Source organism: Mesoplodon densirostris, chromosome 14 (genome assembly GCF_025265405.1).
Source record: "Mesoplodon densirostris isolate mMesDen1 chromosome 14, mMesDen1 primary haplotype, whole genome shotgun sequence".
NCBI classification, from domain to species: Eukaryota; Metazoa; Chordata; class Mammalia; order Artiodactyla; family Ziphiidae; genus Mesoplodon; species Mesoplodon densirostris.
This window is the reverse complement of record NC_082674.1, coordinates 42,067,964-42,085,611: the sequence shown is the minus strand read 5'-3', so window position 1 is coordinate 42,085,611 and position 17,648 is coordinate 42,067,964. Positions and strand designations below refer to the sequence as shown.

At 36.0% G+C, this 17,648-nt stretch overlaps 1 protein-coding gene across 20 annotated transcripts in view; it reads left to right on the top strand.

Moving 5' to 3' along the window:
• NRXN1 (neurexin 1) overlaps positions 1-17,648 on the top strand; it is a 1,137,515-nt gene that overhangs the window by 496,086 nt on the left and 623,781 nt on the right. For all 20 annotated transcript variants that reach the window (XM_060116684.1, XM_060116683.1, XM_060116682.1 and 17 more), the window contains one exon: positions 8,132-8,570. In XM_060116684.1, coding sequence (XP_059972667.1) covers positions 8,132-8,570 — 439 coding nt within the window. The remainder of the gene's footprint in view (positions 1-8,131; positions 8,571-17,648) is intronic.

Genomic DNA, 17,648 nt, shown 5'->3' with positions numbered 1-17,648 from the left:
TGTTTTGGTATGGGGAAAATTTCAATTTAGTTGAACATTTTATCTGCACATAATCTCTAAATAGAATTAGATAATGAGATAAAAACCACCAACTCCTCCCCCCTCCAAAAGCCCTTCTTATCTTTCAAAATGCCTTATGTAAGTCTCCTTAAGATTGAGTTTCCTAATTGCTGTCTTCTTTTTAAAGAGGTATTGAGCTACTTTGTACAGGGATTGTACATCTCCTACACTTCCCTTCTCATTTCTACCCTTTCTCTAATCCACTCCAAATACATAAGTCCCTGCACCTGGATGCATATCTGCCTCAATGGACATATTCAAATTACATATGAAAACTTCTGTGGTGTGACATTCTCAGAAATTCTGAAATCCTATTTGTCCCTTGATGAGTTAAGTTCAACAAACTTTTTTTTTTTTAACCTTTTTATTATAAGTAAGTTCTGTGCTAGGCTCTCAATGTAAGAAAGTAACTAGCATAAGAAACTTGATCTTGGGTAGATGATAGGACAATAATGAGTACAACGATTAAAACAATGTGATCATCACGCCCCTTGCCTCTACTCTGCTTTTATAATTATCTCTTCATGGTGGCAGGAACACTAAGGAAAGTCTGTTTAATTTTTTTAATCTTAATTGTAAAAGACTCTTTTTTTGGTTTTTTCTTTGGCTACTAGCCCTTCCTTTGGAATGTGCGAAGCTTATAAGGGCTAAAATTTGTCTTTAGCCAAGACATTTTTGACCCTAGACATTGAGTAAGACCATTTATATATTTTAGCTAAGAACTCTCTAATTTCTGAAATTATTAAATATTTGTATTTAATATATAAATATATTTGTGTTTAATATACATGTGTTTAATGTATATAAATATATGCATGTTTATATTTTGGTGTGTATATGGCATATATACATATGTATTGTCTACTTATCTATGTAGAGATGTACAATCTATTCTAATATACATGTATATTTTTTTCTGAACATTAGTGATAGCAGGTTTGACGTATTACATTTAAACACATTTACATTGAGAAATGTGTAAACTCTGTGTGTGTATGTGTCTGTGTCCACATATAGTTTACACATACATATATAGCAAATATTCAAGAGAAATTAAACTGGTATATTCTCAGTGGTCCATATTTTATTGGACTGAGCATGTGCACAGGGAAATGATTAAAATTGCATTTTCTTCAGTACCTTACCTAGCAAGTACTTACCTGATTAAATTGAAAGTGTGGGGTTTGAAAAATCATTTCAGAATAATAAATAAGTTGGGCTTCCGTGGTGGCGCAGTGGTTGAGAGTCCGCCTGCCGATGCAGGGGACACGGGTTTGTGCCCCAGTCTGGGAAGATCCCACATTCCGCGGAGCGGCTGGGCCTGTGAGCCATGGCCGCTGAGCCTGCGTGTCCAGAGCCTGTGCTCCACAACGGGAGAGGCCACAACATTGAGAGGCCCGCGTACCGCAAAAAATAAATAAATAAAATAATAAATAAGTTAATGTTAGGGATGAAAGTTGTGATGCAGTTTATGTCCTTTTCCCAGCTGCTTCTTATCTAGGTCATGGAAAAACAAATGCCATTACTTCCTACTTGCCTGAGTGGTCCTTATACTGTTCACTTACTGGCTAACTCTTGGTTGTATTTTGAAATGAGCACACTGATACAAATAGATGGTACATGGACAGATCACAGATAGGAAAAAAGAAGAATTAAATTTGGATATTTGAAATATTCTGACTTTTTCTTAATAGAATAAAAGCATTAAGTACATTTAAAACAAATAAAAAGTAAAACTAAAACAGTCTCCTTAAATTAATTCTTAAACCTCCTGGACTTTTAGAATATAGTCCGTCCTCCCTATCTATGGGTTCTGTATCCACAGATTCAACCAACCAAGAATGGAAAATACTCAGGGAAAAAAAATACCAGGAAGTTCCAAAAAGCAAAACTTGAATTTGCCATGCACTGGCAACTATTTGCATAGCATTTACATTGTATCAGGTATTACAAGTAATCTAGAGATGATTTAAAGTATATGGGAGGATGTATGTAAGTTATATGCAAATACTATGCCATTTTATATGAGACTTGAGCACCTGAGGATTTTGATATGGGGTAAGTTGGGAGTGTCCTGCCACAGGTACCGAGGGAGGACTGTTTGTCTACATATGTATACATATTTGTATATATAATATCCTAAATGACATACCTGTTTAAAATGACATTATAGTCCTGGAAACAGAGAAATAAGCCCCTCTGCCTAAACTGGGCTTAAAAAGACGTTTTAATCAATAGTCACATGAAAAAATTCCTCTGCTTAATTGTGATATTTGATTCATTTAGAGAGATTTTAATCAGGACAAATGGAAAGAAAATACTGGGTTTTTTTAGAACAGTCCATGTGGTTTATAACAGGGTCATTCTTTTGCATGGTGGCAAATAGCTGTTTGATTGTGAATCTCCTACTTAGAAACTGCTATCAAAAACTAAGTGAAATTTCCTGCTGAGACAAAGACAGAGTTTGAAGTTAACGTCATTAGATATTCAAAAGGAGTATTAGACACAGTCATGATGAAAGATATTCTAGTGATCTCTGTACACATTTACTGATAAAATAGGATAATGTTACCTATTTCCTAGGTTGCTTGTGAGGAATAAACATATAATATGTGTAAGTATCTTGTAACATAGCCTGACAGAAAGTAAACCCTCCATAAATCGGAATTGATTCTTCTTGAGGTGCTGGGGTGGGTAGTTGTTGTTTGATGACATAAAACCCCTCTCACGAGTGAAAGTGAAACTCTCGGGTTCACCAGCTTCCTGTATATATTTTCTGGCTGAGAAACCTCATCTGCAAAGAAAGCCTTCACTGTACTTCAAACTATAATAGGGCTATCAGAATAAAAAAGAAAGTCCTAATCTGCTTTGGTCTCTTTGATCCTACTGTTTGCAACTCTATTAATTACTTTAATACACTGACCAATCATCTACCGTGTGCCTTGTTAGCTGTTACCCTTGTTACAACACTTAGATTGTACAACTCCATTAATTCACTGTAAGAATGATAATATTGTTATTCATAATGATAACAACCACATTAATAAGAGCAGCTACTTTTTTTTTTTTTTTTTTTTTTGCCGTACGCGGGCCTCTCACTGTTGTGGCCTCTCCCGTTGCGGAGCACAGGCTCTGGACGTGCAGGCTCAGCGGCCATGGCTCATGGGCCCAGCCGCTCCACGGCATGTGGGATCTTCCCGGACCGGGGCACGAACCCATGTCCCCTGCATCGGCAGGCGGACTCTCAACCACTGCGCCACCAGGGAAGCCCGCAACTACTATTTACTTGAGTACTTACTCTGTGCCAGATCCTGTTCTTAGCGCTTTAACTGAACTATTATTCATTTTTTACAATAACCCTAATGTGGTAGATATTATTATCCCATTTTACAGATAATACTGAGCCTTTGCAAGGTTGAAGGACTTCCACAAAGTCACAGGATGGCAAGAGGGTGAGCTGGAGTTCTCTCTGAAAGCTGACTTGAGAACCAGATTCTTAGGCCTCACTTGTGATTGCTTCCAAGAGTGAAAGAGAAAACCAAGACTCAGATTAAAAGGAGTCACTCATGTTCTCTCAGGGAGGGTCATGTCAGAGTCAAGATCTCTGCAGAGAACTCCGACTCTGACTTCAGTGCTTATTTTACCACACCTCCTACTCTCATAGTTAACATATGAAAAGTCTTGATCAATGCCTGTTAATTAATTAAATTAATTCAAGAGCCCCATTAAGACTTCTAAGCTAAAACATACTGATAACAACAACAACAAAGGTCATGATCTGAGTGGCAGATATTTTCCTACTGATCTGCTTATTTCACACACACTTACCTCCCGTGGAAAGAGATTTATCTATCAGCCACCAGTTCTTCAATACCATCTGTACAAACCTTAGATAGATATAATCCTTGAGGCATGTCTGTGTACCTGAAGATGTGGTGAACATTCTCTTTACTAATGGAATATGGGTTTCAATACATCTCAGAATAGGGAACGATATCCTGGCATCAAAACCACAACTGGAAAAAGCCAGACAAAGAGAAGGAACAATAGGGCATCTTTTACCTCTTCCCCAAATCACAGAGTTTGAGGGGAAAAAAGCTCAAGGATTTATGGATTTGACATGCCTTTCCTTTTTAGATGTCTGTTTTAGAAATTAAGAAACTAAGACAGAGAGAGGTTAGGCAGCCTGACTTAGGTAAAAGCTTTGTGATTAAACCAAGTCTGTATCCAGACTACCAAAGTTCTGTTCTTTAGCCTGTTTACTCCCCCTGCCTTTTTAGGACTATTATCAAGATCAAATAAAATACTCAGTGACTGTTTACCTCAGATTTCCAGCCTAGGCATATAAAAACACAAACATCCTACTCCTTTTCTTGCCCATTTAAGTGTGAGTGACATTTTGAAAATTCTAACAAATGTTGGAAGAAAGGGAAGAGATCATCATAGCAATGTGTGGAAATTTTATGGCAGCTAAAAGACAACAAACAAAACCCAGCAAATAACAAAAAACCCAAGACCCCTTTTATGTTTCTATTCCTTTGGAATTTATGATATAATTTCATGAAGCAGGGAAGTGAAATTCAACATTTTGAATTACTCTTCAAAGAGACTGAAAATCAGTATCCACAAAGAAATATTGATTCCATAAAAGGATCCAAATAGGTGTGCAATAATATCACCAATTGTTAAGATGATAAAGTGTAAGGAGATTTGTTGAAAGTTGAAACTATTAAATAAATTACAATTTTTAACATAAATAAAAAAGATATATGAATAATTATATATGATTGAAAACCATATTATCTCAGAAAGAAGCAAAAAAAAAAAGATTTGGAGTGCTTACTGGCTACTCCTTGTTATTATAATTGGACTATATTCAGGTCATATTAAGAGTAAGTCTAGGGCTTCCCTGGTGGCGCAGTGGTTGAGAGTCCACCTGCCGATGCAGGGGACACGGGTTCGTGCCCCGGTCCGGGAGGATCCCACATGCCGTGGAGCGGCTGGGCCCGTGAGCCATGGCCGCTGAGCCTGCGCGTCCGGAGCCTGTGCTCCGCAACGGGAGAGGCCGCAATGGTGAGAGGCCCGCGTACCGCCCCCCCGCAAAAAAAAAAAAAAGAGTTAAGTCTGACTTTAGAAAAGTAGAGTGATTATGAAATCTGGGTCAGCTGAAGTAGTTGTGTAGATCTGAGAGCTATCAGCCTGCCTATCCAATATTGCCTTTCTGTCTTCTAGAGTTGCCTTTCAAAGAATACAAAATAAGAACAAAAAACACACTGTGCTTCTCCTCAAGATAGTTCTTCTATGGAAATTATTCTACCCCTGGAGAATTTTAAATCAGGTGTTTTTACTCTAAAAGTAGTTTACACCCCATAAAATGAGTTTGAAGGTGATAGGTCAACTCACCATTTGTACGTAAGTTTCCACACTTTCCTAGAGAAATTAGCTAAAAATTATAGCTAGGTTATGAGATGGGTCCACAATACTGCATTCTGTTATATTTTAACTATATTTGTAAATATTGTTATTAATAATAGTCTATAATCTGGGAACTAGGTTAAAAAAAAGTGAAGAAAGAATGTTATTCAACTCTCAGCAAGTATTTATTGAGTGTCTGCTCTGTGCCAGGTACTGATCTTGTTGTAAGGTTTTTGCCTGCATAAAGCATAAATTCTAGTGGAGATTCATACTCCCTTTTTGGGGTGAGGGGGTGGTGCATGGCTCACCCTAAGTATTGTGATCTAGGGAATCCTTACGTTTCTTCTCCATCTCCCTGAACCTCACTGAATCAACAGGGAACCCAATTCACTCATGAGATTATAAATTTCTCACTGAAATTCTCACCTACAATTGCCCTAGCCCTACATGTTTTCAACTTTTTGTTAGCTGATGTGGGACTCATGAGGCAATATATCCTGCCTTATATCTACTTGCTCATGTCAGAAACATCCAATTCCATTGCTGGGGTTCTATTTCATGGTGATGTGTTAGCATTGATCAGCATTACCATCTGCATCATTTGGGTCAGAAAATACTCATTCCTGATTAATATCTATGTCAAAGGAATATCCATACATTAAAATATAAATCACCAGGAAAAAATGAAAACAAATATACAGGTTTAGGTAGCTCGAAAATCATGGTGAGAGGTTATAAAACTTGGAAAATCATCCACGAAAAGCATTTTATCCACTACTGAAGGTTCCCAAAGAAAGGCAATCCTAAATCAACTTCCCCAAGGCTTAATAGCTCTTTCTCTTTTCTAAGAAGTATGTTTAAGAATTAATCTAATTCCTTTTTGTTATTGCTTGAGTTCATTTTCCCTTCTTTTGTTGTCAATAGATGCTTGTTAAACCTTTATACATATTTGTTCAAAGAATAAGGGATATGGTATTCTTTATAATAATCCTTCTTCAAGATAAAGGTAAACTGAAACACCAGAACTAGCATTGAAAAGATGTGATTTATTTAGTTGGCACAAATCATGTAAAAAAACACCAATTATATGAGTGCACTTAATTTCTAAACATTTTCTCATAATGGATTAATTTAGAACTAATATATCTGTGTCTCCTAGATGATAATAAAGAGATGATGATATTTATTATCATGCAGTTTGATGTAGTTGATGTTTATTAAAATCTTACAATGTGCTTGGCATTGGATTGTTTGCCATGTAGATTTTCTCACATGCATTTTCTTCTGTAATCATTATAACCATCCTGTAAAGTATTATGTCTCTATAAACAAAGCTTAGAGATCATATACTTATGTAATGCTAGAGCTGGAATTTGAGCTCAGGGAGTCTGATACCAGAGCTTGCACTCTTAATCACTCTAAAAAATAAAGTATCCATTAACAAATCCTATCAGGAAATTAATCAGCCACATTATTGGCTCGATTGGTCATGGGTGTGGAAGAAGTAACAGCTGTCTTGACCTGGTTAACTTGATAGCACTAATCAGACACAGGCTTATTTTTTCTGTTTTGCAAGTATATTTTTATACATGGATAAATGAATTTAGAAACTGACAGTATTGGCTGCTGTGAAATTTCGAGTGCCTTCATAAAAGAATTTAGATAGTTATCTGGACATAGATAACTAATTTATCCTTAAGTCTGTATGACATATCTTTTGGAAATGTTTTTATCCATGGTATGGATTTTGTAGAGAAAGGGTATGAATCTCTATGTTGAAATAACTACGGATTTATTAAGGTGATGTGAAAGCAGATGCATGATATTGTGAGCCCTGCCAGTGGATTTGTCCAAAGTGCTATTTGCAGTCCCCCAAAAGCCCTAGGACTATAAACAAGCAGTGAGAACTACCCAGCCACTTTAGACGAAGTGCCTTTGGAAATGAGGGTACAGGACAAACTTTGTTCCACATTCATATACACTAAAAGTGAAATGGAACATTAGTAATATAGATTGAATGGATTTAGGATAAACACCAAGGTCCAGAGTTAGCTAACATGATTCAAACAGTTACTAATGCAGGGCAGGGCAAGAGAGAGCTTCTGTATCTTAGTCATATTTTATGATTTTTCTGAGAAAATTCAGGATGTTTTTTACCTCAACTTGTGATTATTTTACAAAGTTAATATGCACCATAGATTTATAGACCATAGAAGAGATCCTGTATTTTAGGTTACTGGTATACAAAAGTATCTAATTTCAAATATTTTAGTGATGGCAAAACTGAAAAACCTCAGTACTTATATTTAATAAACAAAGCATAATAGCCAACTAACAAAAGCAAATGGTTCTATACATGCTTGGAATAATGAAAGTTTTGTGCAGATTTATTCAAGTTATTTGAGTTAACTACAAGTACTTTGTGTGTGAGTGTGTGTGTGTGTGTACACATTATTTGAATGAAATTATATTAGAATAGTTATGTTCAATAAATTGATACCTGGATTTTATTTGGCTAAAAAAGCTGTCTTATACATCAAAAGGCACTAAACATTGTATGTCTTTTCATAATCTACTTGGAAATTATGTGAACTGATGACAAGTTCGAAACATTAAAATATGGGCCCAGTTTCTCACTGCTATCCTCTGCCTACAGGTTGTGTATAAAAATAATGATGTAAGGCTGGAATTATCTCGACTTGCCAAGCAAGGAGACCCGAAGATGAAGATTCATGGAGTGGTGGCCTTCAAATGTGAGAATGTTGCAACTTTGGACCCAATCACCTTTGAAACCCCAGAATCTTTTGTCTCTTTGCCTAAATGGAATGCAAAGAAAACAGGCTCCATATCATTTGATTTCCGCACAACAGAGCCAAATGGCCTCATCTTATTTAGTCATGGCAAACCACGGCACCAAAAAGATGCCAAGCACCCACAGATGATAAAGGTTGACTTCTTTGCTATTGAGATGCTGGATGGCCACCTCTACCTCCTCCTAGACATGGGGTCAGGTACAATCAAAATCAAAGCCCTACAGAAGAAGGTGAATGATGGAGAATGGTATCATGTGGACTTCCAAAGAGACGGACGGTCAGGTAATTTATCATTCTTTATGCTGTTTATCTGCTGGAACACCACTCCTAAGGAATTAAAACCAAGACATATTAAAGAGTTCTTGCATTTCTGTCTTTAGGGTAAAGGAAATTGTTATTATTTCTGTTTCACATCATAAAAGAATCAGAAGGAGCTAATTAATCATCATAGTTGGGCATCAAACCCCAAATGCTCAAATGGCTTCTAGAATAGCTTCTTAAATGAACATTAAATGGATAATCAAGTGCCAAATCTTGCAAGAAATTTTATCTTGAATTTGCAAATGACAAAATTCAGTGTTCTTGTGTTCCCAGTTATCTCTTGCATCATTGGGTGTTTGGAGGTGCTTGAAGTGGCAAATATAAAATATGAAAAAAAATTTAATATAAAATCCTTAGTTTAATACAGTACACTTTTTTATCCAAGGTGGGTCTATGGTATCAAAAACACTTTAATCAATACAGTAGGATTTCAAGGATGCAGGCAAAGCTCCACTGCCTTCCAAATAGCTTCCCTTTCTGATGAAAGAGGTTTGGAATTCCACCAACAGGAATTCATTTCTCTGGCTTCCTTTTCCTGCACGTTTTTTTTTCTGGAGTCGTGCACATGAGGTGGGGAAGGAGAGAATGTTTGTAGTGAAGGCCTGAAGAAATAACGTTTACTTACTCTGAAATGTGGAATAGATTAGGGGGCTTAGGGAGTTGAGCAGCATTACGTCTGCGGGGGCAAGAGTCATCCAGGCAAAGGAAGTAGCGTTTGTGGAAACCCAGAGAGCGAGAGAAGGAGAGAGAGAAAGAAGCCATTTGTTTCAGGTCTATAATTATATATTATGTCTTTTACTTTCTTCAGTCTGTGCTTTCATGCTGATTGTCCTTCACAGCAGCCAACACTGTCAGCTATCAAGTGCTTCTCAAATCATGCTGATTTGTCCTAACTTACAAATCAAGTTATCTTCTTATAATTGAAGACAGCTGAATATAAACCTGGCCGCTCTCCTCCCCTCTCTCCCCCCACTCCCTTATTTGCTTTTGTACTATACCATTCACTCTGGATTTTCCACTAAATACCAGGGTAAGCTTGGCCTAGGCTTTTTTTTTTTTTTTTTGCGTTACGCGGGCCTCTCACTTTTGTGGCCTCTCCCGTTGCGGAGCACAGGCTTCGGACGCACAGGCTCAGCGGCCATGGCTCACGGGCCTAGCCGCTCCGCGGCATGTGGGATCCTCCTGGACCTGGGCACGAACCCGCGTCCCCTGCATCGGCAGGCGGACTCTCAACCACTGTGCCACCAGGGAAGCCCTAGGCATTTTTTAATGGGCCTGGATTTCTTTCTTTGTAAAGCATGTTGGGAAGGACCCAGTATTCAGTGGATCCTAGACCCAGTGACAGGGGATCAACAGCGATGGAGACTAGCATACTATATTTTTGCAAAACTTTCTGGGGGACTCGACGATCAGTCAAATTTGGGAACCACAGATCAGATGACACCTTGTACTTCTTTCAGATCCAAGAATCTGTAATTACCATCCTAGTTTAGAAGGGCCATGCTGAAGCCCTGGGGTGAGCTCTCCTCCTCGCACTCCTTTCACAGATTGCTGTGTCACTTGTTTATTTCTGGCTTCTCTGCAGCAGAGCAGTTTCCTATTTTACAATTATTCATGCCTTCTTTTCCTGTTTATTGATCAAGAAGGTCGTGTTTGCCTTCCTAAAGAGATCTTTTTTGCCCACTAAAATAGAGATGAAATGCATGAAAATTGGGAGAGAGCTAGGGGTGAGGGTGGAGAGTTGAAGGACAGTCAGAACCTATTACTCTGATCCCCAAGAAATCTTGGAGATTCTGTTTCTGACTCATCCCTCTCTGGAAACTTGGTCTCCCTACATTCTTTCATTTCCCTAAAGATGTTCAAAAGGAAGATTAGTTACCGTTCTGTGCAATGTGTGCTATGTTGTCATTTTTCTCCAGCATCTTAGATAACTGAGAGTAGACAATAAAAGATTTTTTTTTTGTCTGTTGTACTATACTGATTCCATTAGGAATTGGATTCCTCTTTGTTTTTCTGATTTAAGCTGAGAAGAGTTCATTGATAGGAATACAGAAATATGGCAATAGAGGGCCTCCCTTTGGCTTCCCCCAGCCTGTTTCTGCCAGAGTTAGCAGTTAATTTGCTACTTAAGAACCTTCAGACAGAAGACTTAAAAAGAGGATGGGAACATGGACTAATCTTGTGTTTTGAAATATTAACTTATGGATGTTATCACTTGACTTGAAATACATCTAGAATAAAATTTTGAAAATGACTTTTAAGAATATATATAATTTTAGTCAGATTTTATAGCAATTTAATTAAGTGGATAACTTTTGGAAGTTCAGAGGGGCAAAAAATATTACACTTAAGATCAATGAGCTATTTTCTAACTATATGAAGAAATACATGGTTAATGTCAAAATTTTAGTAAATGCAAAATGATATAAAAAGGAAAATAAAACCATTCATTATCCATTTGATAATGATGATTTATACCTGGATATTTCTAGCCAGTCTTAAGTAGTGGTGCAATTAATTAGTTTCCTAAGTTCCTTGGATGACCTATTACAATAAGGATCAGATAAATACCTTAATCCTCAAGCCAAGGAAAATCTACTTTTGCTGTTTGAGCTCTTTAATTCATCCAAATAACCAAAAGTTTATTAACTGCCCTGTTTATACCCTCATTGGAAAAGGGCAGAGCAGAAAATATCAACTTTAATTTACAAAGTTCAATGCTGGATGGGAAGAAGAAAGAGATGCCTTAAAAAAGTGTTATTTGCAGTAAGAAAGAAGATAAACAAAATGTGGGATTTTTGTCAGAATCCAATAGAAAGATTTAGTATGCTTCGTTGTGTTTTGATGGTAAAGTACTTTTATTCGATTATGATTTCAGATTAGTGAATTGGAACAAACAGTATAAAAAACAATGCTCATTCACTAAACCAAGTTCTGCCTTTACTAAATTGAAAAAAAAAGAGAGCTCCTTATGTTGGCCTAGCTCAAGGGAGCTTAATGTAATTTTAATAACTGCAGCTGTTAATATTTTATATATAGTATTTTAATTAAGTTCTGTGTTTGCACACTGCATTGGTTTGGTATAAAGTAGCTTTTTAAAGATTGAATGAATAGCTATACTAGCTTTTATTTTACTTAAAGGATATTTCTGAGTTAGACTTGGTGAAATGCTAAGATTTATAGCTCAGTTAAAACTAAGAAACATAGAATTTCAAGAAATAGTTTCATCCATTTTTCACATCAGTTATATTCAGAGGCTATATGAACGTTACTCTTACAATAATGTGGGAAACAATATTTATATGACAAGAGGGCAATGTGGGCTGATTTCTGACTCATGGACAATGAAGGTCATTATCTATTGATTTGCCTGGGATCCTCCTTAGCTGAATATTTAAAAACATTTAATGAGCCATGTTATCTCCATTATTAAAGTAGAGGGAGCCCGGACGTAGGAGTTATTCCTTCTCTTATTGACCATACTAAAGTAAATAGGACTAAAAGCCATGGTCATTAATTTGATGCTAATAAATTTTGGTTGTCTTATCAGAGACAGTGTTAAAACTGTATTTGGTAGACAGACTGAATTTTTGATATTCCCCAGTTTATAAGGGGAACCCATGTATGACAGGGACTATATTCTTTATGTTTATATCCTGGTGTTTTCTTAGGCAATAACAGTTGCTCAATACATATTTGGTGTGAGAAAAAATAAAGAATAAAAACATGTGAATGGCTCAGTGCCAACCCACCCCAATATTCTAAAAATAGTAACACCATCACTACTCTTGAAGAGTAATAGCACTCTTTTAGTTGTAAATACAGCTTTTTAAAGAATTACATTACTTCCTGAAAGCAGTTTAAACAATATAGGATAATAGGTGCTGTCCTTCTTTTATGAATACAGTTCCATCCTCCAAGCCCAGACGTCCAAAAAAAAATGCGGTGAGGAAGTTAAACAGTTGTTAGAGAACTGTGATAAACCTCATACAAAAATGATAACCTTTTATGAGAACAGGACTGCTATTCCTGCTTGTTCCTGAGCTCCCTGTATCATTTAGCAAACATGTAGGTAGAAGGAACATTAATCCTGAGGAAAAGCATTCACTTCTTTCTGAGGGCTGGGATATGCAGCCACAGTAAGCATGCTACTGATGAGGAAGATAGTCACTCAGGATGTCCATCTTTCTGGCTACTTGCCCTTCTGTCCTTTGTTCACTAAAAGGTGGGTACCTGAGCCCTTTGTTTGATAAGAAATATTGTCTTCATCTGAATGCTTTTCCAGAACTTCATTTTCAGCACAATTAATTGTATTGGGTTATATGTCCCTTCTTCCATTCTGTGACTTGGGGAAAGAAAGAAGCACTTTCCCAAACCTTGACTAATACTGTTTGGTCTCAGTCTTTCCGTACAGTGTAGTTTCTTCCGTGGCTGGCTTAGTCTATGACTGGTGCCGTGGGAGGCTAAGTGGACTAAGCCACAAGTGGCATTTTCAGATCCTGCACTAAATTGGCAAAGGAGGAACCATACCAAGTGCCAGCCTGATTTTGTGGATCAGAGTGTATGGTTTGAGTGCCACAAAAAGTGGATATGCTCCACAGATAGTATAGCTACTTAACAGAGCCAAACCCCTAAGTTACTGAGTTAATAAATATGATTGATGGGGCTCATTACTCTGCAAACTTTGCAGGACGTACAGCTGAACATTTTCTTACCACCCCCATCTCCCTTTCCAGGGTTCCCCTTTGCCTCTCTTTTGCTCCCCAACTCAACACAAGACAGCTTCCTAGGTATTTAACTAAAGCATGAATTGTGCTAAAATTAGGAGGAGATTAATGACTGTTTTCTTGGGGCATGGATATTGTTTAAATTTGTGTTAAGCTGTTTGGCTGAGTCAAGGGTATCCTCTCAAGTATTTTTACAGCAAACTACCAGTCTTTTTTTTTTTTTTTTTTTTTTTTTTGCAAACCATCATTACACATTGAAATCAAAGAGAAAACTCATTATTCTTGTCAAATTCTACTTGTGTACAGCAGGATATAGCAGATTGTATCAGCAGTTATTCATGGGTAAACCCACATTTAACAGCTAAGAAGCCATTGAGATTTGAATTGAAGTCATAGAGTTCCAGTTTAAGAACTAGAAATTACAGAGGGAAAAGCAAAAAGCTCTCTCCCGAGTACATAATTAGAGGTTTATAGTAATCACTGTTTGATGTGAACAGCACTTTCTAGCTATCTATTACCAGCACTGATTTCTGTGTATACCATTCATGAATCTCCACTCTTACGCATTTCTACTTGAACGACCATTAGACGATTTCTCCATTTAGGCCTTGATTTGAATTTGTCCTCTGATTATAAACATTCCTCCCATGCTTCTACCTAGTAGCCTGTTGCAGACATTTGAAATAACATTAAGTAAATGTATAATGCTTTAATTTGTACCCATGTCCATAAACCATTACTCATCCACGGTAAGACTGAAATACCTTATCAATAATTTATCAATTATTTGACTATGCTAATGACTAGATGGAGTCAATTTTGCATAAAGTTATTTTACATTTTATTAAATTGATCCTTATATTTATTAATTTATTCTGAATGTGTTTAAAAGAAGATAGTCATCTGTTGCCTTCCCCTCCCGTTTAAAAATTTTCAGTTTTACATATTTTCCTCTAGTTTTTTAACATGTAAATATATTTTATATAGTCACAATTGAAGTACAAACTTACTTTTTCAGACTATTTGGTTAATATGATGTCATAAACTCTTTTTTATTCAAAAGTGCCCAAGTAACAAAAATTATTCTCTGTGAGTTGTGAAAAGAGCATCTAAGAATCAGAGCAGAGCTTTGCAGAGGCACCTTAACCAGGCTTGCAGGGTTGTAGGACTCAAATGTATTAACATATACAGTGTCTGTAGAAAAGAAAGTCACAGAGACAAACATTGGCAGTACCTATCTAAGCACTGCCCAAGGGACTTGACTACTTCACCCCCGCTATAGAGAATAGAGGCAGGTCATCTTAATTGAGATGGGGGTGGGGGTGTCAGAACATCCTAGGCTAATATTATTAAAGCTCCCATCATAAATGAATAAATACACATTTGGATTATAAATTGACTTCCCTAAAGAAACATTCCATATCCTGTGAGAGTTAATTTCTCATGCAGAATTAATAACTTGGCCTTCTTATTTTATACATTGGTCTTATGGGCTTGGTAAATATCAGTCAAACTCTGAGAGGTGGAACCTCTCTCTCTAAATTCACTAAATCTCCTTTCCAGGCCCACCTGGCCAAGGGGCAGACCCTGGACTAGGGTGTCAGGTGCATCCTCAAGAAATAGGCATTTAACTGACCACACCAGCCGCAGTGGCCAGTACTGTGGAGTGCGGCGCGGAAATCTGGGGAATTTCTGCAAAATAGTAGTTTAACTGCTGCAAAACACATCACTTGATTGATATTTACAACTTCCCAGCATTGTCTATGATCACTTTTAAAACTCATAGGTATACATATATTGCTATGAGTATGTGTGTTTGTACGTGTGCCTGTGCTTGATTCATGGCGTGTCTATAACATATAAATATGTGCTGTTGGTGAAAATGTTCAGGAAGTTCAAAAAGTACACAAGTGAAAAGTTTTCCTTTACCACACACTCCCCTAACCAATTCACTTCCACCTCTATAAGTAAAATAATTTGGTGTTGAAAAATTCCCAGATATTTTCCTATGCACCAGCATATCTGTAAATGTAATTACACATATAAAATAAATGTAGAGCTTCTTTTTTACATAAACAAGATCACTCTTCACCAATTATTGGGTGACTTAAAAAAATACTGAGAACTTTTTCTATGCCATTCTTTGTAGTGACATCAGATATCCCTAGTTTGAATATATCAATATTAACTTAATCATTCCTCTATTGATGGACATTTAACTTTTTGCTTTTGAAAAAATTTCAGTGTTTTAAGCTAATTTATAATGAAAGCCTTCATATTATATCTTTATGCATATTGGTCAGAATTTCTGTAGGATAGATTCTAGGAATTGGAATTGCTGGATTAATTGCATTTTTAATTTTAAAGGTAATGACAGGTTATTTTACTAACAGACTGTTTCAGTCTACACTCTTATCTGCAGTATATGAGTTGCCCTTTTCTCCTCTCTCTTGGCCTTTATTAAATAATATCAAACTTTTAAATTTTGCTCCAAGATTTATTTTGTCATATATCTGTTTAATTTCTGAAATTCCCAGCTCACAGTAATCCAAGTAAGCAAGAAACACATAGTAATAAGCAGAAAACAGAATATTAAGATTGTTTTTTGTTTTGTTTTCAAGCAAAGTTTATTCAGTTCATGTTATAAACCTAGTACATGAAATTGTTTTTAAAAAGACTGAGAAAACTAAAAAGAAAGAAAGTAAAGAAAGAGGAAGGAAGGAAGAAAACCATCCATTCATAATCTCACTACCCCAAAACTCCCATTATTAATATTTTGTCTTTTTTTTTTTTACTATCTATTTATGGGACTTATGTATTTTGCATTTTGCATCATACCCTGGAATCAGTGCTTCATTCTGCTTTTATCACTTACATTATGCCTTTTTACTGAGTTTGGATTTGTTAATAGAATACTAAATTTGACAAGTAAATTTATAAGTTTGTGGAATCTGATTCTCTTCTGCAATGAGAGGTGAAGCAGAATTGTAGATAGATAAAATTGATATTTAACTAAAATTATTTTAAGCAGTAATTTCAAAAATTTTTACTCACTGAAGAACTTTCGTGACCATCCAGTCAAGTCCTTTATTTTGCATAAGAGCCACATTGAGGCCTAATGAATCTATTATCTGGCTAAGCTCCTCAGCTAGTTAGTTGCAAAGCTAGAACATGAAAATTGGTTTCCTTTGACCAGGCAAAATCATTTCCTATTACAGCACACTATTTTCTACCCCCTCATTTCCCAATCACTTAAACTTTTGCAGTAATTTAAAACTTGAAAGCAAATTAACTTATTTTAAATCTCACCTTTTGCTTCACATTTCTTTTCACTCCATAAACAAATCTTCTGGAAATGGAATAGCCAAGAAAAACTGGATAAGAAAAAGGGTAGAGACTAACAATTTATAAATACCAGATCAAATCATGAAGCTGATTTCTATTTTTATAACTAAGAACAGTTTCCCCCTTTTATGTATACTTTTACATAAAATGTGAATTTATATTATTTACGCTTATGAATATTCTTAAATACATATTACCTTATCTACTTATCACTTTTGTTTTATCTTTTGCACATGCCATGAAAACAAGTAGGTTTAAATGTTAAGTTAATGTGATTTCTACATTAAGATGATAAAAGTCCTATGTACATAAATATATTTGTTTTTAGCTGAAATTTCATTTCTTTAAAAGCAAAATAGCACAGCAGGGTGCTTCGGATTCTTCAATACTGAAGCATGAAACACTGATCCAAATAAGTTCCCAAATATGACTACCATCTACAAGTTATAATAGCTCAGATATAACAATGTTTTACATAAAATATTTGTTTAATTTGCCAGAAACTCCACATATAATTATAGTGGAAGAAGGTAAAATGTGTGAAATAATCAAACTATTCCAAAGAGAACACATCAATATTTGCAATTCCTGGAAAAAAGATGGAGGGATAAACCAATAATATACTCAGATTTTTGTTTTCTCTTAAATATTTATTTACATGTAGTCATACCCCAAACTTTGGAAAATGCTTATTTTCTATTGATATATACAGCTGTGGCAACTACTCATCTTTAATGATCAATGAATAAGGTTTAAATAGTCATTTCATGTTTTCTTGGTAACCACTGCCTTTATAACTCGATTATAATGAAATAGGCACTTGAGAACCTTAATATTGAAATTTCAGTGTCCTATATAAGTGTTAAATTGATTTAAATGAATTCAGTGATTCTATGATGAGTCCTTTGCTTAGGTGAAAATGTCCTTTGATTTCATGTCAAGAATAAAATCATTAAGGAATTAGGGA